Source organism: Emys orbicularis, chromosome 9 (genome assembly GCF_028017835.1).
Source record: "Emys orbicularis isolate rEmyOrb1 chromosome 9, rEmyOrb1.hap1, whole genome shotgun sequence".
NCBI lineage: Eukaryota > Metazoa > Chordata > Testudines > Emydidae > Emys > Emys orbicularis.
In genome coordinates this window covers 78,415,417-78,438,131 of record NC_088691.1, presented here as the reverse complement: position 1 = coordinate 78,438,131, position 22,715 = coordinate 78,415,417, and the positions used below count along the sequence as shown (strand labels likewise).

The window sequence follows — 22,715 nt, the reverse complement described above, 5'->3', positions numbered from 1 at the left end:
ATTCTAGCAGCTTCTTCTTAATTGGCTCCAGGTGTCCTAATTAGCCTGCCTGCCTTAACTGGTTCTAGCAGGTTCCTGATTACTCTAGTGCAGCCCCTTCTCTGGTCACTCAGGGAACAGAAAACTACTCATCCGGTGACCAGTATATTTGCCCTCTACCAGACTCCTGTACCCCACTGGTCTGGGTCTGTCACATTATTTAATAGAGCATCCATCACAAATGCCATAGATAACTCAAGAGCTGGAACTGAGCCACAGGTGTAGGTCCTCAGCTGGTGTCAATTGTCACAGCTCTATTGAAGTCAATGAAGCTATGACAATTTTCACCAGCTGAAAATCTTCCCCATAGTATTATTGTGATCTCTACCAGTCAATTCATTAATGCACTGATGACTTAGTTCATGTTGAAAGTGAAGTGCTTAAAGATGAAAGGGGCTACAGAAATGATTAGCATTTATAAATGTCAGTTGTCAGAATTAGAAACATTCACCTCAAGGAAATATGAACTTGTTTTTAGGATAATACTTAGCCCCTAATTTGGCTTCCTCCTTGCAAAGCTACTTCTATAATGTAGCATGCTAGTGATGAAGCTGTAGAAGTTAAGGGCTAGATTCTGCTAAGTTCCTCACTTTGAGTGGTCTCATTCTCTTCAGTAAGGTTACTTGAGTAAAGTACTATTCAATATGAGCAAGAGTGGCATTATCTAGGGCCAGATTCTTAGTGAACCCTAAGAATAAACTAGGTGGGAAGCTATAAGTTAATATGCTGTTCTCTCACAGGTGTTTCATTCAAAAACACTAATGAAATTCCCTTCAGCCATAACTTTCTATTATATGAAATTTCTCATTAAACCTAACATATGGTTTGATTTAGACCTAGCCCAGATGAGCAGAACAGTGAATTATATAACATTTTGGGTCCTTTCAAAACAATATTTACTTCTTCTCAGTTTAGTTGTAGCTTTGTTACTTGGAGTCAAGTTATGGGGATGGGCAAAAATGATCAGATTTGGAGTAGCCATATTGATTCATATGTAACAGATGTTCAACAAGTTTTTGAGCTGTTATGTTTCCAAACTGGAGAGCATGTTGCCCCTCTAATAAACTCAGGACTAGTCCCTGATTATATTAAAGTCAATGGCAAAAGTCTCATTGACTTCAGAGGGAGGAGGATTAGGCCCTTAAGATGTATTCATCTGCTCTTTTGAGAATTATTTATTTGGAAATCTGGACTATGTTACTGCCACAATTAATCAATGTCAAAACATTACAGGTGCATTGTTACCAACTTCTTTTATAACATGCACAAGCTCCATTTTACAGAGTGTAAGATGTCGAAGAGTCATCTTCAGTAGCTTTACCTAAAGCACACACAATCCTGCTTGTAACTTGTAAATCTCATTCCAAACCATGAAGGAGATGTGTTACCATTGACTGCATTGCATGTTATGTACCATAGGTGCTTTTTATCCTGACAATACCAAAGATTTGCTAAAGAAAGATGATGCTGTGAAGCCTGGAGAACTGTATACTTACAAATGGGATGTGACAGAAGATCATGGTCCAGCTGAGGGAGATAGTAATTGTATAACCAGGATTTATCACTCACACACAGATGCCCCAAAGGATGTTGCCTCTGGGCTTGTTGGACCTTTGATAACTTGCAGGAAAGGTAAGAGATATAAAATATGTAAACAGCAGGAAGCAGAAAAGTGAAACTTGGTTTCTATTTTCATAAGAGATAGATATTGCTGTGTAATGTTGCTATATGCTTTTAAACAGCGACTGTTTTTCATCCCAGAGTCAGCTGCCTTTGAGTAGGAATCCCTGGGTATAGAGAATTTGTGCATATTGAATAATTGATATAGCTTGTGAAGTGCTTTGGAATAAGTTGGAATGAAAGGCATAATATGAATATAAGGTATTGAGTGTGGGGGTTTGCACATATATAGAATGTAAAATGAAACCTACCAGTTACACATACGTTTTTTGTTTTTTTTAAGCAAAATCTGGTGAAAGGCGTTTCCTGTCATATTTGGCCTTAGTAATGAGCAATAACTTGTTATCAAAACACTTTTTGTAGTGTCACTCTACATTATCTTTCTCTTAGAATAATCTATAGGAGACAGACATACCAACTTGTATTTAAAGGCAACCAATATAAATCTACCTTAACATTACTATGACATGCTCAGTCACGGAACCCCCCTTGGGACTGTCACCTGATGTGCTGAAACTACCTCTGAGCCCATTTTCCCTGCCAGCATGGGACTTCAGAACCCTGTCTTGTTGAGCCAGACATGTTAATCTGTTGCAACACAGATCCAGGGTCTGAACCACCCCCCCAAAGCTGCAGACTTAACTGAAAACAGCTCAGCAAGTACTCCTGTCTCTAGCACCCAGACACCCAGTTCCCAATGGGACCCAAACCCCAAATAAATCCGTTTTACTTTGTATAACGCTTATACAGGGTAAACTCATAAATTGTCCTCCCTCTATAACACTGATAGAGAGATATGCACAGCTGTTTGCTCCCCCAGGTATTAATCACTTACTCTGGGTTTATCAATAAACAAAAGTGATTTTATTAAGTATAAAAAGTAGGATTTAAGTGGTTCCAAGTAATAACAGACAGAACAAAGTAAGTTACCAAGCAAAATAAAACAAAACATGCAAATCTAAGCCTAAGACATTAAGAAACTGAATACAGGTAAATCTTACCCTTAGAGATATTCCAATAAGCTTCTTTCACAGACTAGACTTCTACCTAGTCTGGGCCCAATCCTTTCCCCTGGTACAATCGTTGTTACTTCTAGCTCAGGTGGTAACTAGGGGATTTATCATGACTGCAGCCCCCTTTGTTCTGTTCCACCCCCTTTTATAGCTTTGGCACAAGGCGGAAATCCTTTGTCTCTCCCTGGGTTCCCACCTCTCCTTCTCAGTGGAAAAGCACCAGGGTTTAAGATGGATTTGAGTATCATGTGATATGTTCACATATCCTGTGAGACCGTCTTCTTCATTACCTAGTAGCTGGAAGACACATACATAGGAAGGCTTGTAGGTAAACAAACCCATTCACAGTTCATTGTCCTAGTCAATGGGAGCCATCAAGATTCTAAACCACCATTAATGGCCCACACTTTGCATAATTACAATAGGACATCAGAGTAATATTTCATATTCCTAGCTTTAGATACAAGAATACATACATACAAATAGGATGAACACACTCAGTAGATTATAAGCTTTGTAATGATATCTTACAAGAGACCTTTTGCATAAAGCATATTCAGTTACATTATATTCACATTCATAAGCATATTTCCATAAACATATAGCGTGTAACGTCACAATTACTATAGCTAAGAATTGAGGAAAGGAGCATTTCACCAGCCAGTGTATGCAAATGACTATTTTTCAGGCACACTGGATGGAGGAAGCGATAAACACATTGATGCTGAATTTATCCTTATGTTCTCTGTGATGGATGAAAATCTCAGTTGGTATCTGGATGACAATATTGAGAAATATTGCTTCGAACCTGCCAAAGTTGACAAAGAGAATGAAGACTTCCAGGAGAGCAATAAAATGCACTGTAAGAATTTTTTTAAAGATCTGTTCATCATTGTTGTATCCCATTAACATTCCTTTTCTAATCTTTAACAGGTGAGCTATAGCTAGGTTGTTTGTTTAATTAAGCGCTTTATTCTTTTTAGATGTTTTTATATAAAAGTGAAGGTTTAGGGCCTGCTTCTGCTCCTGTTGAAGTCAATGGAAGTTTTGCCACTGATTTTAGTGTGATCAGGATTGGGGCAATACTTATTAATACTAGAAACGAAAAGGGCAAGTATCTGGCAGGACCAGAGGTATGGGAAAACCAAATCATAATTGTGACAAAGGGCATATGAAGTGGGTCTGAGTCACCTACCAGGGTGCTCAAATTGCTGTTGAATCTGTACTAGCATAGTTTCCCAGAGCACTGTAGGCAGAAGTTTGTTTCCTCCCCCCAAGCATTATACTATACTCCAAAACATAGTCTGTGCTGCTTAGTGTCACCACAGAAGCTAGCCTTAAATCTGGCCTGAACTAAACATTCATGGAAAGGACTGATGACCACAGTACAAATACTAGGCATGCAGATCAGATATGGATTCAGGTTTTGGAACTCCATAGCCTAATGAGAAGGATGCTCAGAATCAGAGTTTTGGTTAGAGTTCATCTCTACCTTATAGTATAGTGGCAGTGATTTTAGTGTTACATGGCTAGCAAGATAAGTTTTTGCACAAAGGTCTGTGAGCCCTGTGATGGTGAATATATAATAAATAGCATTTCTTATTTTTTAAGCAATCAACGGATACATGTATGGATATCTTCCCAATCTCACCATGTGTGCAGAAGACAAAGTGAAATGGCATCTTTTTGGCATGGGTAATGAAGCTGATGTCCACTCAGCCTATTTCCATGGACAGGTTTTTACAGAAAGGAATCACCGCATTGACTCCATCAGCCTCTTCCCTGCTACCTTTGTTGACGCTCTTATGGTACCGAAGAACCCTGGGGAATGGCTGCTTAGCTGCCAAGTCAATGATCACATAGAAGGTGTGAAATAAGTTACTGTCTATTGTATCTTAGAATCTACAGGGGAATGCGGCATACCTGAGTGCTTTATTTGGCATGCCATAATCATGATACAAAAAACAGAAGAGCCACAGTAAACATTATATAAGTGGATACAAGACCCCTGTCAGAATTGGAATGATCTAACCATTTGAATTAATTGTGCCTGAGCTTACCCTTTACTGAGTCACTTTTGCATGAACGTTGACGTTAGGAAGACTGTCATCTGATATATCACAGTCTAGTTAACAAAGCTGTCTCACATTCTCAGCAGCTCATCTAGGAATGCATTACACTAAGGGCTGAACCAAAGCCCAATGAAGTCAATGGACATATTGTCACTACTTGGATTCAGTAATATGTGGGCAGGAACTGGTGCAAATTCCAAATGTAGATGAGCAAAGCCATGATTTACACTGGATAAGTTTACCTCTGCTTGCAAACGGGGTAAGCTCAGCCAGTGTGAATCGTAGCTTCTTTTATTTACATTGGTTGCTGGCCACCAGTGGCTAAATTGGGTCTCATTCCAAGTTCAGGCAAGGCCACAGTAATTTATTCTGTACCTCATGGCCCATTGTGTGGCTTCTTCTCTCCCATCTAAGGCCTGGTCTACACTTAAATGTTTTGCTGACACAACTATGTCAGGTGGGGGGAGGAGGGGAAGACACCCCCTCCCAAAAAAACACCACCCCTCAGACTCTTAACTGATGTAGCTATGCCTGTAAACGCTCTGGTGTAGATGCAGTTATAATGGCAAAAAAATCCTTTTGTCAGTATAGCTTATTTCACTCCGGGCACTGGTTTAAGTTCTTCAGGGAACTGTTTTAAGTCCTTTTGTTGGTATAAACTCCATCTCCACTAGGAGGGTTTACTGGTACAGTTATACTTGCAAACTGTTTCTAGTTTAGACAAGGCCTAGGAATTTCACAAATGAGTCACTGATTAAGTTCTGAGTGAAAGCAGAGCCAATCTAATAGCATTTTGCCTAAGCTGAAGCATATCTGACAGTCTGTTTTCATTCAATTCTAATCTTATTTGTCACTAATATGAACTGTACCTTCATAAGACAAAGACATCCTTTACCACCACATAGCAGCCTGTATCGCATACTACAAACTAATTTGGCTTGGGTGTGGTGTTTCATGTAGTTTGCTTTTGTCTGTGATTTTTATATCATGCAACAGTGAGTCCCAGGGGAAGGAAACAGACAATTTTAAATGGGAGAAGAAGGGGGGAAAAAAAAAAAAAAAGCGTTCACATAAAATCCCCTCCCTCTCCACTTAAGGTTTGTTGTATTTGTATCTCCCTTTTTTCTCCCTCCCCCAGGTGGTATGCAGGCCATATTTGAAGTAAAAGACTGTAAAAAACCTACAACAGATCACAATGAATATACAAATATAAGACATTACTACCTTGCAGCTGAGGAAATTATCTGGAACTATGGTCCATCTGCAATAAACCATTTTACAGGACAACAATTAATTATTGACAGGTAAATACCTCCTATTAAATAAGAAAGCAGCTATAGACTATAGCCACAAGTGAACAAGCTTTGTTTACTAAAACAGATTTGGTTTGAACATGCTAAATATACACAGCCATAAAGAGCCATTGATTTTTAAGGAAAAAAATCCCTCTTGTTTTCAGTGCTTCTTAAACATTGATTGCAATATATAGCCCATAACAATTATGCCTGTTACTTCCCTTGAGACCTTGAAGGAAGTTTCATTGTAGTATTAATAACTACACGGGAATGAAGAAATGTTGTATCACCATATATAGACAACAATCAGGGTCCCTGAAAATTTCAGGACTGGTCATCCATCAGTCTAGAATGGTAAGAGAATGCGAATCAGAGGCCAGATCCTCAGCTGGTGTAAGTTGTCACAGGTCTATTGAAATCAGCAGACAACATATACCAGCTGAGAATCTACCCCTTGTGCTATATATGATTCTTCTAACTAAGACTAAGGCCTTGTCTACACTGCCACTTTACAGCGCTGCAACTTTCAACGCCGTAAAGTAGCAGTGTAGACAGTGCACCAGCATTGGGAGTCGCATTCCCAGCACTGGTAGCTACGCCCCTCGTGGGGGTGGGTTTTTTACAGCGCTGGAAGAGCTCTCTCCCTGCACTCTGCCGCGACTACACAGCCACGTTAAAGCGCTGCCATTGCTAGTGAAGACATACCCTTAGTCAAGTCATTTAACATCTCTAGTCTTCATCTATCAAATGAGTTTAACAACACTTTGTTACCTTCCTGGACTGAGGCTTAATTAATTAAAATCTGTGAAGTGCTGTGAGATCAGTGAATGAAAAGGGCAATAATCATTTAAAAAAAAATAATCACAGAGTAAGCTTTCATGAAATCTGCAAACTTGTTTAATTGTTTTTTTCGTCTTATTTCTCTGTGTTCTTGTGTAACTCATAATAAAAATACCTTTTTTCCTAAAACCAAAATAAAAATTACAAAGCACTGGCCAGAAACTATTGTTTGTGGGTCGCCTAATGCACTGTGTACATAAGAGTAACAAGGCAGGATCTCAGAAAAGAAAAACAAGCTGTACAGAATTTAATGTAGGGGTCTGCTAGGCTTTTTCTGCATACTCATGATTCTTTAATTGCTGGACCGAGCTATAATATGATCTAGTGGGTAGAGCACTAAAGTGGGACTCAGAAGATCTGGGTTCTATTTCCAGCTCTGCTCCTGCTGGGTGACCTTGGGCAAGTCACCTCACCTCCCTGTACCTCATTTCCCCCAAATGTAAAATGAGGAAGATACTGTCCTCCTTTGTAAAGCACTTTGAGAGCTACTGATGAAAGCACTAGCTTAGAGCACATTATTATTAAAAGTTGTTTGTTTCTATCAAATGTCTTCTGAACAGTGAATCTCAGACATTTTTTGAACAAAATGAAAAAAGAATTGGTGGTTCTTATAAAAAAGCGGTTTATAAGGAGTACACAGATGGCACCTTCACAAAGTGTAAGAAAAGGCTCCCCGAGGAAGAACATCTTGGACTCTTAGGTGAGACTGTTTAAAACAATTTAAGGCAAAGCTGGTGGAGTTTGTTACCTTTCTGAACCTGCAGCATTTGTAAGCCCCTTGAACATGACTGGTTTGACTGACAGAGCTTATAAATGCTACAGGCTTCATATGGGAGAAAGGGTGGAAATGACAATTTATACTGGCACTGAGAGGGTTAAGTCAGCTCCATGAATGAGCAGGGAGGTGGTGCCTGGCATCTGCTACAGAGTAAAAGAATGAATGGTAGGAGGGCAGGTGGTGCTTTCATTGACTGGGTTACTTCTGTTGAGGGGTGAGTGAAGAAGTACATGAACTGAATGGGGGGAGGTAGCGGTAGAGCTGGTGTCTGTGATGGGCAGGATACCCGGAGGAGATGGAGGACGTGCTTGGGCAGCAAAAGGATTATAGGGTTGGGGTTACATGTGCTGTTGCCTAGGATGAATTTCACTTGCTGGTAATTAAATGGAAAAGAGAGAGGGTTCAGACAGTACCTCTCTCATTCCCTGGGTGCCATCTAGGGCTACGGTTAGCTGAAGAGAACACTTGCCACAACCCTTTTTGTCACTGTACCCATCTTCCCTTCAGTTTCCTCTGCCTTCCTTTCCTTCATATGTAGCCTCTCTCTGCCCCCACAACCATCCAGTCCCCATAGCTTCTCCCTTAATGAAAGCTGGAGCCCAGCTGCCTGTGCTGGACTCCAGTGAGTGCCCCCTGCAGCTGTACGTGCAGCAGTGTATTCTAGATCCCAAAGCACTTTACAATTGGCTAAGATCAGGGTACATTTGTTAAAGGACTCAAGGAGGTAAAAGACTCTGCTGTCTTCCACGAGTCCTGTGTCAGTCCTTCAGCTTTATGTCCCACCTGAATCAAAACAGTCTGACCATTGAAATCTGTGCTCTTTACAAGGACCTGTCATCAAGGCAGAAGTGGGCGACATCATCAGGGTGACCTTCAAGAACAATGGCAGCCACCCATTCAGCATTCAGCCTCACGGTGTGAGCTACAGCAAGGGCAATGAGGGTGCACTGTACCATACCATCTCTGGAGGTGAATATGGAAATCAGGAGATTCCTGCAGAGAACAAGCAATTGTATATTTTGATGCATTTGTGATCAAAGTAATTGTGTTTATGACCAGGAGGTTAGCTATTGAGCTTGATTTTTAATGCTGATTTTATAACAGGCACTGAAGCTCCTGCTTCACACGTGAGTCCTGGTGCTACATATACATATGAGTGGAAGGTATCAGAAGATGTGGGTCCCACCCAGGAAGATCCAGATTGCTTAACCTGGCTTTACTATTCAGCTGCAGATTCAGTCAAAGACACCAACTCTGGCCTTGTGGGCCCTCTCTTAGTATGCAGGAAAGGAACTCTGCTTCCCTCTGGGAAACAGGTAACTCAAGGAGAAAGTGAAAGTGTTTACATCACTCTAACCCAATCTGCTTTCCCTTCCTGAACTGTGACTTTAAAAGCCTGCCAGGCTAAACATGCTTTTCTCTGGGGGGCTTTTTGGGGGGTGGGTGGGAAGATGTGTGTCTTGTTTGTTTGGGGTGGTGGGATTATTCAGTAGAGAACTGGGAATGGGTTATTTCTAGATCATGGTAAGCAGTGACTATAGATTGTCACTATTTAATGGGTGTTTGTTGGACAGTATGAAATGAGGATTCTAGTCCAGTTCCTGATGGGCTGATGTACACATCACAAAGCCACCACCACCGGCACCAAGTGGCATCCTGGCTGGCAAATCTCAGCAGGAAGGCCAGGGACTTGAATGATATAGATACTGAGGTTCCCCTCATCTCTAGGGGTGGTCTCTGCAGGTCAGTAATGAGACAGTTTGGCAGAAGAGTGTGGGTAGCTACAGACCAGGTCGGATGGCTAGAGAGTTTTGAGTTCCTCAGATGAAAGATGAGTTCCTATCTATCCATCCATATTTATGTATGCCTCCCTGTGGTTAATATATTCACAAAGTAATTAACCAATAGAAGCCCTTTGATGTCCTTTAGTTTACTCATTTGTATTTTTCTGTTTGTGCTGGTTCTTATCCACAGAAAAATGTAGACAAGGAGTTTTTCCTACTTGCTACAGTGTTTGATGAGAATCTGAGCTGGTATTTGGATGAGAACATTTTGATGTTTCTAATAAATCCTAATGACATTGACAAGGAAGATGAGGATTTCCAGGAGTCCAACAAGATGCACTGTAAGGACTTAACTTTATTATAACTAAATAGGCAAATACTTTATATAGCATGTTGTCAGTATCACACACATCTTTATCTCAGTTCAAGCAAATTCTGGTGTGTGCAGAATTACACTGCTACATGTTTCTATGTAGAAAGTTAGAGGCTGCATTGAGACTATTTTGAAAATGTAGTTCAATTATTTTTAAGGAATTACTTGTAAAAAGCTCTTTTGCAGTACAACAGTGTATAAATACAATTTAAAATGTCTCCCTAGCACAGGGGTGGGCAAACTTTTTGGCCCGAGGGCCACATTGGGGTTGCAAAACTGTATGGAGGGTCAGGTAGGGAAGGCTGTGCCTCCCCAAACAGCCTGGCCCCTGCCCCCTATCTGCCCCCTCCCATTTCCCGCCCCCTGACTGCCCCCCTCACAACCCCTGACCCATCCAACCTCCCCCTCTCTCCTTGTCCCCTAACTGGCCCCTCCCAGGACCCCCCACCCCTAACCGCTCCCTTGGACCACACCCCTATGCAACCCCCCTGCTCCCAGTCCCCTGACCCCTATCCACACCCCTGCCCCCCCCAGACTCCGAGATGCTTATCCAACCCCCACCCCTCCCACATTCCCCATCCCCTGACCGCCCCCCAGAATCTCTGCCTCATCCAACCGCCCCCTGCTACCTGTCCCCTGACTGCCCCCCAGGACCGCCTGCCCCTTATCCAGCCTCCCGGCCCTGGCCCCCTTACCATGCTGCAGCATGTCTGACAGCTGCGCTGCCCGGCTGGAGCCAGACATGCTGCCGCGCTGCTAGGCAGGAGCATGCAACTCCGCCACCCAGAGCACTGGCGGCGTAGCTGCGAGGGAGGGGAGACAGCGGGATAGGGGCCAGGAGCTCAAGGGCCGGGCAGGACGGTCCCGTGGGCTGGATGTGGCCCGCGGCCCATAGTTTGCCCATCTCTGCCCTAGCAGATTGCAGCAAGGGACAAGATTGTGCTTGGTACAGTTTAACTAACTGGTGTAGATATAGGAAGAATATTATTGTATAATAATTAATGCAAACTGAATATTAAGCATTCATTGAGGATTAACATCTTTATAGTGGATCCATTGTTTGGTGGATAAAGGCCACTTAAGTAACAGTTTGAGGATGTGTTTGTACTCAGTTATAGTCTACAGCTCCCCTAATGTACAGTAATAAGCTGTTCGAAGATACTTTACTTATCTATAGGCCACCGCTTCACAATTCAGCCCCAGCTGACAGTTGTTCAGTGTCTCAGGGAACAAGTCCATGATCTCTAGACAGGCATCTACACCACTGCTAGCACTGATATGCACCCCTCATGGCAGTCTCAGCAGAGAGAGCGAGGAGAAGACTGAATGGGCATGAAGTGTGAACTGCCCTAAGGGGTGTCCCTGCAAGGGTGGGCTGAAGGACATGGATTGGGAAGTGTGAGAAAACATACAGCAGAGGCGGAGAGCTATGTGGATGAATGAAGGATCTTAGTTTGAAGGGCTGATTCTGGCACTTTCCAACAGCATTAAAAATTCACCTTAAAGTGAAGGCTACTACACAAACTGAGTCTTTTTAACAATGGCATGATGGAGTTTCATGCTTATTGTCTAGATCAAATACATTCAGATTTCAAGATGTGTTCCTCTCCCCGTCCCCAAATTACTTGCCCTGCACGCTCTAGCTGGGACTTGGGCATCAAGCATTCGTTTATTTTTTGTGCCTCATCACCAAATTCAGCAAGCCAAGTTTTGGTCTCATTGACACCTGTGCAACCCCCATTGCCTTGAAATTAGGCCCTCAGTGACACTTGTGCAGCTCTATTGCCTTTGCTAGGTTTGCACAGGTGTAGCTAACTGACACTCAATTACGTTTAATACCCAAGAAGGAATAGAATCCATCTCATTCTCTCTTAGCTGTATTAGCCCTGAAGTGATAGCTGGAGTAAAAAGCAGTGAAACTGTATTTTAGTCAGTAAAGTCTGCAAATGTGTTCCTGAATACACAGAGGAAGCTGATCTGTTGAATTGAAAGGTCCCATTTTCCCAATGGTTTTTCATCAGACTCATACTTTCCAAGAAAATAAAGTATGTAATTCAAAGTTACTGAATATTTTATTTATAAAAAAATAGAGAGTTTAGAAGTTGCTATGTTCTGACAATGATAGAAGAGGACAATGATACATTTTGCCAGACTAGGAAACCACATTATCCGACGTGTGTTACCAAATATGGATGCAACAGAGAATGTGTTACATGCACTAATCAGAATACTTTTGGCTTTCACAACTTTCCTGTAGCTATTAATGGATATATGTATGGAAACCAGCCTGGCCTTGACATGTGTAAAGGAAACACTGTTTCTTGGCATTTGATTGGCTTGGGATCGGAGGTTGATATCCATGGGATCTACTTCTCAGAAAACACTTTCCTAACTAAAGGAACAAGAAGGGACACAACAAATCTGTTTCCACACACCACTCTTACAGCTATTATGACGCCTGACTCTGAAGGTGAATAAATGACCATCCTTACTATGCTTCCCCTTTAGTGTGGGTACTCGGGTCTTTGTGGCATTGCCTCTGATATAGGCATCTACCGTAGCAAATGTAATATTAGCAGCTTAGACCAGGAAATTCATTGTTGATCATTTTATGGCAGTAGTTCTCTGACAATGAACCATGGACCACCAGTAGCCAGGGGAGCCCTCCCAGTGCTTTGCAAAATGACACATTTTAGCACTAGATTGTGCTTGTACATTATGCCCTGTGAAAGGTGTGGGTAGTTTTGCGTCCCAGAAGCAGTACAGGGAAGGAATCATACCTCAGGCAGTTACAAGTCTTTCTCTGTTCCCTATTGCCCATTACTAGTAGTAGATTGCTTCCCCCACTTCTCCCTGCATCAGCTAGGCTGTGCTGGCCAGCACACAGCTGGAATCAAAACTCTACCCACTCCTTGCCTTCTTGCTTGGAGGGAGGTAGTGGGTGTGCAGGTCCTTCTGACCCCAAACCCAAGGTGCTGGGAGGTTATGCAGTGGCACAGAAGAGCAGGAAGTGGAATCTCCTTGTATCCTTGCCTGGCTGGCTGTGTAGGTCAGGCCACAATCTAGTCAATTTGAGCCAAGCAATGAGTTGCTAGGCAAAGAGAACGTGATTCTGTTCCAAAGTGCTCCCCAGAATGAAAGTGTGAGGACTGCCACTTTATGGAGCATTGCTTACTACAGAACATGACGACTGAAAGAAGGTGTAAAGCTGAGAACAGTTTTAGATGTTGGCCCGAATCCAAAGGTATTTAGGCACCTAAAGCCCAGATTCAGGCACCTATAGCCCAGATTCAGGCACTTAAATCTTGGATTTAGGTACCTAAATCCCAATTTTGTCTCCAGCAGGGTTTTTTGGATCACAATGAATGCTGTAGGCTCTTACACTCACTCAGTGACTAACTTTCAGGATAGAAGTTCCCTCAGTGCCTATGTTTCTGTCTCTGGGCAGGAACACTGGTGCCTCATTCCAGGCATCTCCCACCTAAGCCCCATAGCAATCCACAAACCAGGGGAAGACAGGCATTTAGCTGCCTATGTTGCACACAGGGCCAGATCTGGTCGGCAGCCTCTGGCTATTAAGTATTTATTCACAATGGAACACTCATTGGGTCTCAGAAAGAGAGAGAGAGAAAAAATGACTTTGTGGTTAGGAAATCCACCTCGGAAGTGGGAGGCCCTGGCTCCAGTACCCCTGCTCCAAATCACTCTTTCATTATTTAGCCATAGGGAAAGAGCTTCACCAGGACAAACTGGGAGAGCCCCACATCAGAATATCCCATAGCTCAGTGATTAGAGAGTGCGCTTTCCTGAGAGGTCGGAGACCCCTGCTCAAATCCTTTCCCCCACCTCTGGCAGAGAGGGGGTAAAAACTAAACCTGGGTCTCCCACATCCTAGGCAACCAGCTCTAACCAATAACTTGTAGCGTGTGTGTGTGTGTGTGTGTGTGTGTGTGTGTGTGTGTGTGTGTGTGTGTGTGTGTGTGTGTGTGTGTGTGTGTGTGAGAGAGAGAGAGAGAGAGAGAGAGAGAGAGAAGCTACTTAGGTGCCCAAATTGCCTGACTCCTCTCCTGGGAATTGCTAAACAGAGAGATTGGCACCTTCCTTCAATGCCTATTTCTCTGAGAAGGGTGGGGGCTAGCACAATCTAAGGCCTCAGTTCTGCCAGTATTTACACATGTTTACTACTGTGAGTAGAACTGTTGGACAAGCACCTTGCATGTTGCTAGAGCTTATAGTCTGTGCTTCAATAGTTTATAGTCTAAATCAACACACAGGTGATACAGCACAGACATAGAAGACACATAGGTTGAGGGTTCCTATCTATGCAGGTTTTCTTTTAATCTCCTTGCTTGTTATGTGTGTCTCTCTCTCTAGGGGTTTTTGAAGTGGAGTGCTTGACAACAGATCACTACACCGGGGGCATGAAACAGAAATACAAAGTGAAAAAATGCAGTTGGTGGAATCTGTCTCCATCACTGTATTTGCATGAAAAGACTTATTATATTGCAGCAGTGGAAGTTGAATGGGACTATTCTCCCAACAGGACATGGGAACATCAGAGGCATGAATTCCATGAGGAAAGGTAACAATGAATATCCAAAAACCCCATCACCAACATATTTGAGACTAAGGGCACGTCTACATTAGCAACGCTAAAGTGCTCTTAAAAAAAAAAAAAAAAAAAAAACCCACCTCCACGAGGGGCGTAGCGACCAGCGCTGGGAGCATGGCTCCCAGCACTGGGGCACTGTCTACACTGGTGCATTACAGCGCTGAAACTTGCTGCGCTCAGGGGGGTGTTTTTTCACACCCCATAGCAAGAAAGTTACAGTCCTGTAAAGTGCCAGTGTAGACACGGCCTAACTTTTTTTTGGTTGTGTGTGGGGGCGGGGGGAGGAAACTAGCCCAGGCATCTCCTGGTGGGCCTTGAGTCACAGGGTTGAGCAATCCCAGTTGTGTGGTGCTTCTCTTACAGAATTGTAAAAATCCTTGTTTACAACTCCCCTGCTGATTAATGGTTGTATAACACCTGCTGGGGTGTGGCTCACCGCCTTTGTTGTCACTAAAGAACTAGCAATGGAGACTCCCAAATTTACAGCATATTTCAACAACCCTACAGCAAAATCTGAATTTCATACCCACTAATGATATACATATTTTGACAGAACAATGGGTTTCAGCAGATCATGACCGTTCCTATGATACCTCACATGACATACTTTGTACAAAACATATCATAATTACACGACAGTGGTGAATATGGGGGCGTTGAGGTACATAGTGCCACAAACATTTGTATGTAACATCTTACCTACTTGCTTGGAGAACCTCATGCAGGGTTTAGATGGCAAACATTTACCAAGGAGAATTACCCTTCTCTTCTTTACTTCCCACATATGTATAAACTCCTTTATTTTAAGGAGGAGAACTGTTACCCCATAACCAGATCTGCATCACTATGAGGCCTTAGCCTTGATGTATTACTACTACTACTGCTATTATTGTCTCAGTCAGCTGGTTGTTTGGTTTGCCCCAGTTATGAGCTCATGTCAGTGAGAGCTAGGGTGTTTTGTGACTATGAGTCCCAGCTGTGGCATTCACTGCCTACTAAAAATTGTTCAGCTTCCAGTTCCAGGCAAGGCTAATGAAATATACCAAGTAATTGTTTATATTTACACCTGTTAGTTTGCTCATATTTTCATTCAGCTGTTCCCCTGCCCCCCATTTCATTGTTTTCTCAATTAACTACCCTGTTCTCCAGCAATTCTCAGTCCCTGCAGAGCTCTGCAGGTTTCTTTCTATCTTTGGGGACACTTGAGTCTGGGTCCACAAAGGAATTTAGGTATTGGGACATTGAGAATTGCAACACCAAATTTTTGGGCACCTTGAAAATTATTGTAATCCACAAAGACTGAGTTATAGGTGCCCAGGTTCCCTGTACAATGAATGGGAAGAGATAGATACCCAAGTATGGGATCCACAAAAGCCAGTGTGCTAGGTGGGGAGCCATCTAAGCTAGCCAATAGGAGATGCCACCAAGGGGGGTCCTAAGCCTGGCCCAAGCCACAGGGTCAGTGCCATGACACAGAGGCCCATTGGTGCCAACTGCATTACTCTGTCAGCAACTCCTAATTGGCCTGACAAACTCACTACACCCAACACATTGCTTTCATGGCATTCATCCATAAATAGCATCTTGTTAGGTATCAAATGAAAGCTGGTATCCTACTGGTCATGGATATTATTGTGTAAAGCATGCACTGATATTTAAAAAGTTATGTATAAATACTGTAATTCTATTTTAAAGTCTAACCAGGGAGAGCTGACAAATAGGCTTTTTCCCAGACAGGATGTAAGACGTGTATCTCTCAGTCAATTGTAAATTAAGCATTGTAAGCGAAGTCTCCCATCCACCCGTTCATGGTGTATGCAAGGCACCGGAGATTAGAACCACAGGGGGTTCTAGACAATGGACTTTGCTTTAGACAAGGTTAGCTTGTTAGGAGTTATGATTTTTAATCTAGTGAAGTGTGTTATACTTGTTTTATTTGTAACATATTACCCTGTCTCACTCTTAAAATCTTAACCTTTGTTAATAACTTATACTTGCTTTCAGTATAAACCGATTACAGTGCGGAGGTGTTATAATGGAGCTGATACTCAGTTGAATCGAACAAGCTGGTGTGTGTATACTAACAAACCTGATAATTACTGAGAGTGTCTATGGAGGTGGACTGGACACAACAGGGGGAGAGACACTTCTGAGGTGTCCGGGGCCCAGAGTACATCAAGTGTTAATCTCCAAGGCAAACCAAGGGCTTGCAGAGCCCCGAGGAGTTTGTTTGGGTGACTAACAGACATTGTCAGGGAGCTGAGACACACACTAAGTTTAATACCAGCAAGATTCTCTCGCTGAGGCGGAGTGGGGATGGGGGTGGGGACCCTCTGTTGCTTTTAACCAAACTGTAAACCCTGTATATGATAGAAACCACTTCAAACCAGGGATGTGGCAGCACCCATGTCTGCTTGCGATCCAAAGCTGGGAACCCCCCGTCCTAGTGTGAGGCGGTTTAGGTGCCAAAGCCACTTCTGGGGAAAACAGCTTCTATATCAGCCTAGCCCCACACAAAATGACCAGGGTCTCAGTTCAGCCAGGTACATGGGCAGGGACCCAATGTTTAAATACACAAGTCGTTCAGGTCAGTGCTCACCTGCTGAATTTGAACCTTTGTGGTTGTAGGCCTCCTGATCTCTGCTGAGGTTCTAGCTTCTTCCCAGTGGCTGTTTTCTTTATGGGCCAGAGGCACATCACAACAAAAAATATTTGTACAGTAGAAATAGCCAATTCAGAGGTACATTTACTGTAGCATATAGCAGTGTTTGCAAATTTATTATGGTTAACTGTACAGGACTCTGACACACTGTTGTGAAGGATGCTGTAGGAACACAGAAAGAGGCTTTTATTGAATTCCTGAGTTTGTCTCCTTTCCTCTAGCCCTGGAAATCCATTTTTAAATAAAGAAGATAAGTTCATTGGCTCGAAGTACAAGAAAGTTGTTTATAGGGAATACACCGACAGGACGTTCAGCACTCCCAAGGAAAGGGCAGAGGAGCAGCAGCATCTGGAAATTTTAGGTATGGTCATAATAAATTTACAGAAATGCAGACTTCATCTATCAGAATACCTTGATTTCTAGACTACAAGACAAACTAGAGAGTAAGCAGAACAATACTGGGCCTGCTTCTACTCACACCAGGATACCTCCATAGGACTTGAATGTAATTAGTCTGATTTACATAGCTGTAAGTGAGATTGGACCTGTGTTTGCAGTAGAAGAGGAAATCCCAATTTATGAATGCTTGCATTATATTTAGGCTATATACAGCACTATTTTCAAACTTGGCCTAAGATTGGACAGCTAAATCCATACGGATTTCAATGAGAGCTGCAGATGCTCAGCACCTTTGAAAATTAGGCTACCTACTTAGGTGAGTCACTTCAGACACAAGTTTGAAAATATTGGTCAGAGTAATACATCAGCTATCTCCATTAGTTGAAATTATCAGTTATTTTTAAGCTGCTGTCATACACATTCAACTATCACATTACATTTTAATCGGTGCTTTTGGGTGCAGTTGTGGTGTGGGAGGGGGTATGTATGGAGCCAGAAATGAGGGGTTCAGGGTGCAGGAGGTGGATCCAGGCTGGGGCAGGAGCTAGGAGTGCGGGCTCTGGGGTGGGGTCAGGGATGAGGGATTTGGGGTCCAGGAGGGGGTTCTGGGCTGGGGCAGAACAGTTTGGAGTGTGAAAGGGGGTTCTGAGCTGAGGAGGGGGGTTGGGGCACAGGAGGAGGTGAGGGATGTGGGCTCCAGGCGGCGCTCACATCGGGCAGCTCCCCGCAAGTGGCAAAGTGTCCCTCGGCTCCTAGGCAGAGGCGTGGCCAGGCGGCTCTGTGCGCTACCTCCGCCTGCAGATACCGCCCCCACAGCTCCCATTGGCTGTGGTTTCCGGCCAATGGGAGCTGGTGCTCAGGGCCGGGCAGTGTACTGAGCCCGGGTGGCCATCCCTCCACCTGGGAGCCAAGGGACATGTCACCGCTTGCGGGGAGCCACACGCAGCCAGGTAGGAAGCCTGCCAGCCCTGCCAACTGGACTTTTAATGGCCCAGTCAGTACCAGGTGTCGAAAACTGGACCCCTGGTAGGTCATACTGCAAGGTGAACTGTCAGGAGGGAGGTTACTAATGGAGTACAGAAGGATAGGTCTGAGGGCCAATCTTTTTAACATTTTCATTAATGATCTTGGCACAAAAAGACAGCATGTACTAATAAAATTTGTAGATGACACAAAGTTGGGAGGTATTGCCAATATGGAGAAGGACTGGAATATCATATAAGAAGATTTGGATGACCTTGAAAACTGGAGTAATAGAAGTGGGATAAGATTTAAATAGTGCAAGGTCATGCACTTAGGGATGAACAACAAGAGTTTTTGCTATAAATTGGGGACTTAGTCAGAAGCAACAGAGGAGGAGCAATGGGACGTGGGTATACTGGTCCATCACAGGATGACTATGAGCTGCCAATGTGATGTGCCCGTGAAAGGCTAATTCAATCCTAGGCTGCCTTAGGCAAGGTGTTTCCAGTAGAGCTAGGTAAGTGTTGTTACCACTGTACAAGGCATTGGTGAGACCTCACCTGGAATACTGCGTGCTATTCTAGTCTCCCATGTTTAAGAAAGTTAAACTCAAACTAGAAAAGGTGCAGAGAAGTGCTACTAGGATGATCAGAGTAATGGAGAACATGCCTTACTAGAGGAAACTTAAGCTAAGCAAGCCAAGGGGTTATGTGATTTCTCTCTATAAACACATCTGAGAGAAACACCAGGGAGGGAGAGGAGTTATTTAAATTAAGGGCCAGTGTTGGCACAAGAACAAGTGGATATAAACTGGCCATCAACAAGTTTAGGTTTGAAATGAGATGCAGGTTTCTAACCATTAGAGAAGTGAAGTTCTGGAACATCCTTCTAGGGGGTCAGTGGGTGCAAAAAGTCTTACTTGTTTCAAGACTGAGTTTGGTAAGTTTTATGGAGGAGATAGTATAAGGTTCCCTACAATGGCATATACCATTTGTGTTTATTAGCAAATACCTCCAGTGGCTGGAGATGGGACACTAAATGGGGAGGGCTCCAAGTTACTACAGAGAATTCTTTTGGGGGTCCGAATGGTGGGTCTTGCCCACATGCTCAGGGCCTAAATGATCACCATACTTGGGGTCAGGAAGGAATTTCCCCCCAGGTTAGACTGGCAGAGACCCTGTGTTTTTTTGTCTTCCCCTGAAGCATGGGGCGCTGGTCACTTGCTGGTTATAACTAGTGTAAATGGTGGATTATCTGTAACTTGAAGGCTTTAAAATCAAGGTTTGAGAACTTCAGTGATTCAGCCAGAGGTTATGGGCTAATTGCAGGAGTGGATGGGACAGGTTCTGCAGCCTGTGATGTGCAGGAAGTCAAACTAGATAATCAGGATGGTTCCTTCTGGACTTAATCTGAGTCTAATAAACAATTTACAATTATTATACACACACGATTTGTGCTTATTGAATCTACTCTTTCCATAATGAATAATTCACCAGGTTTTGACTCCGTTTTCCTGGGCTAGGTATTAGAGTAGAGACCTCATGCCTACTTCTGCTGCATGTTCACACAACACAAGTGTTATACCAATAGAATAAAAACCAGCAGGATCTTATTAAGAGGTATAAGGCAAAGATGCCACATTTATTGTAAATATAATGGTAAAGCAAAAGATAAAAGTAAACAACGTTGTTTGACTACTTATTCCTATCACTACTTATTCCTTACACACACACACATATATATTCATTCACACAATCATTCATTCAAGTTCTGTGTAGGTGTTATAGTTACCAGCCTAGAAGTTGCTCATGCCAAGTTACTGGCCAGGTATCTTGGTCATGAGGATGGAGCCGAGTCCATGTCAGGTGCACCTGATGCTCCTGGAGGCTGGCAGCAGAACCAGAGACTCAAAATCCTCAGTCTTGAGAGTCCATTCTTATAGGAATTAATTCCTATGTTAGTCTTTGGGACCTGTTTCATCCTGCTGTTGCTGACTCAATCAGCGGATGGCACATTCCTGGGCACATTCCTGGTGGCTCCACACTGTCCAAAGTTTGAGTTTTTCATCCTTCCAGGTGATGGGGTGGATCCCAGTTTACCCTCCAGGGGTTCTGGTGGTCCACTTTACACATTCTTTGGCCGATGGATACTCCCTTTCTAGGCTGACACCTCCCTAACCATTCATGTACATCAAGCATTCATCAACATACATTCCATATCTTAACCATATTTTAATTTACTGTCTCCACCACTTTCGGGGTGTGTGCTAATTCATTTGAGACTCCCGGCCCTTTAATCACAGAGGGTGGGGGTCTGTTCCTAGGAGCCATTGCTGTTACAATGATGTGAAAGTCACTTAACGGCTTATAGCGTTTGTTTACATTGTATCAATTACTTCAAGAACAAAGTCAATTAACTTGTTTGTAAGTTTTACATAGTGATAAAGTATCTTTCACAGGACAGATACAATCAATGGTTTCTACAGATAGTAGCTTACAAGTTTTAATAGAAGACCCAAGAGATTTTTGTACTTGGTGAAACTGTTGGATTTTAAAGTGTGGGGGACAAATTACTGGGAGGTCACTGTCACTTGGGGGAATCACTGTTAGTACCTTCTTTAATATCCCTACACAAGAAGCGGCCTTTTTACTGGTGTGACCATCTTTCGAGCTGGGAAAGATTTGTCTTTCTTTTCAATCCAACAGGTCCATTGCTTCTCGCAAACGTTGGTGACAAAGTTACAATTGTTTTTAAGAATTTGGCCATGAGACCATATTCTATACATGCCCACGGAGTGAAAACGGACAGTTCCACTGTTGCTGTAACTCAGCCAGGTAAACTATATCACTTACTATATCATTGTGCTCACAGCAAACTTCAAGCTGGTTAATAAGGCTTAGGATGGAAAAAAACAACAACCCACGCTTCTTCTGCTCAGCCACTGCAATTTTACTAAGCTGGTATTACTTTCATGAAAATACAATCAGTTATAATATTTTCATAGAACTATTGGTTAATTAGCATGTAATGCTCCTCATTTACAATTATTGCACTGCATCTTATGCTATGCTACACTTATAATGCAACAGTGGGACAACTGCAGTTGTGCTGCTATAGCACTTCAGTGCTGACACTCACTAGAGTGATGGAAGGGATTCTCCTGTTGCCATAGTACCAGGGGTAGGCAACCTGTGGCACGTGTGCCAAAGGCGGCATGCGAGCTGATTTTCAGTGGCACTCACACTGCTCGGGTCCTGGCCACCGGTCCGGGGGGCTCTGCATTTTAATTTAATTTTAAATGAAGCTTCTTAAACATTTTAAAAACCTTATTTACTTTACATACAACAATAGTTTAGTTCAGGGGTCGGCAACCTTTCAGAAGTGGTGTGCCGAGTCTTCATTTATTCACTCTAATTTAAGGTTTCGCATGCCAGTAATACATTTTAACGTTTTTAGAAGGTCTCTTTCTGTAAGTCTATAATATATTACTAGACTATTGTTGTATGTAACATAAATAAGGTTTTTAAAATGTTTAAGAAGCTTCATTTAAAATTAAATTAAAATGCAGAGCCCCCTGGACCGGTGGCCAGGACCCGGGCAGTGTGAGTGCCACTGAAAAACAGTTTGCGTGCCGCCTTCGGCATGTGTGCCATAGGTTGCCTACACCGGTTTAGTTATAACTGGTTTAGTTATATATATACGTGAAACCTTAAATTAGAGTGAATAAATGAAGACTTGGCACACCACTTCTGAAAGGTTGCCGACCCCTGCCATAGTTAATCCACCTCCCATGAAGCAGTAGCTAGGTCAACAGAAGACTTTTTCCGTCAAGCTAGTGCTATCTATACTGGGGGTTAGGACAGCTTAACTATGTCACTAAGGAGTTTGGATTTTTCACAACCTGAGCGACGTAGCTGGGTCAACTTAACTTTTTAATCTAGACTTGGCCTTAGAAGTACAGTGCCAGATCCTGCAGCCACATTTCACAGTCCTTAAACAGGCAAGTCTCCCATTGAAGAAAATAGGAGATTTGGCCATGTAAGAACAGCATGATTTGGCCTATGCAATTTCTATGTTATTTCAAAAGTTATTCTGGGTTCTCTGTCTTCTTCATAGAATACAGAGTTACTTTGCTAAGAAGTGGCAGAATTGAATAGTGCCATCACACAAAGGGATTTGAGCAAGAGTTCAGGTATCCGCAGAAG

The 22,715-nt window shown here is 43.0% G+C and overlaps 1 protein-coding gene across 1 annotated transcript in view; it reads left to right on the top strand.

Annotated features, from left to right (window-relative positions):
- CP (ceruloplasmin) overlaps nt 1–22,715 on the top strand; it is a 36,261-nt gene that overhangs the window by 6,618 nt on the left and 6,928 nt on the right. The window contains exons 3-14 of the mRNA XM_065411465.1: nt 1,459–1,671; nt 3,421–3,594; nt 4,344–4,598; nt 5,943–6,108; nt 7,500–7,639; nt 8,546–8,686; nt 8,822–9,033; nt 9,692–9,842; nt 12,132–12,344; nt 14,249–14,456; nt 17,370–17,509; nt 21,216–21,344. Of these exons, the coding sequence (XP_065267537.1) occupies nt 1,459–1,671; nt 3,421–3,594; nt 4,344–4,598; nt 5,943–6,108; nt 7,500–7,639; nt 8,546–8,686; nt 8,822–9,033; nt 9,692–9,842; nt 12,132–12,344; nt 14,249–14,456; nt 17,370–17,509; nt 21,216–21,344 (2,142 nt within the window). The remainder of the gene's footprint in view (nt 1–1,458; nt 1,672–3,420; nt 3,595–4,343; nt 4,599–5,942; nt 6,109–7,499; nt 7,640–8,545; nt 8,687–8,821; nt 9,034–9,691; nt 9,843–12,131; nt 12,345–14,248; nt 14,457–17,369; nt 17,510–21,215; nt 21,345–22,715) is intronic.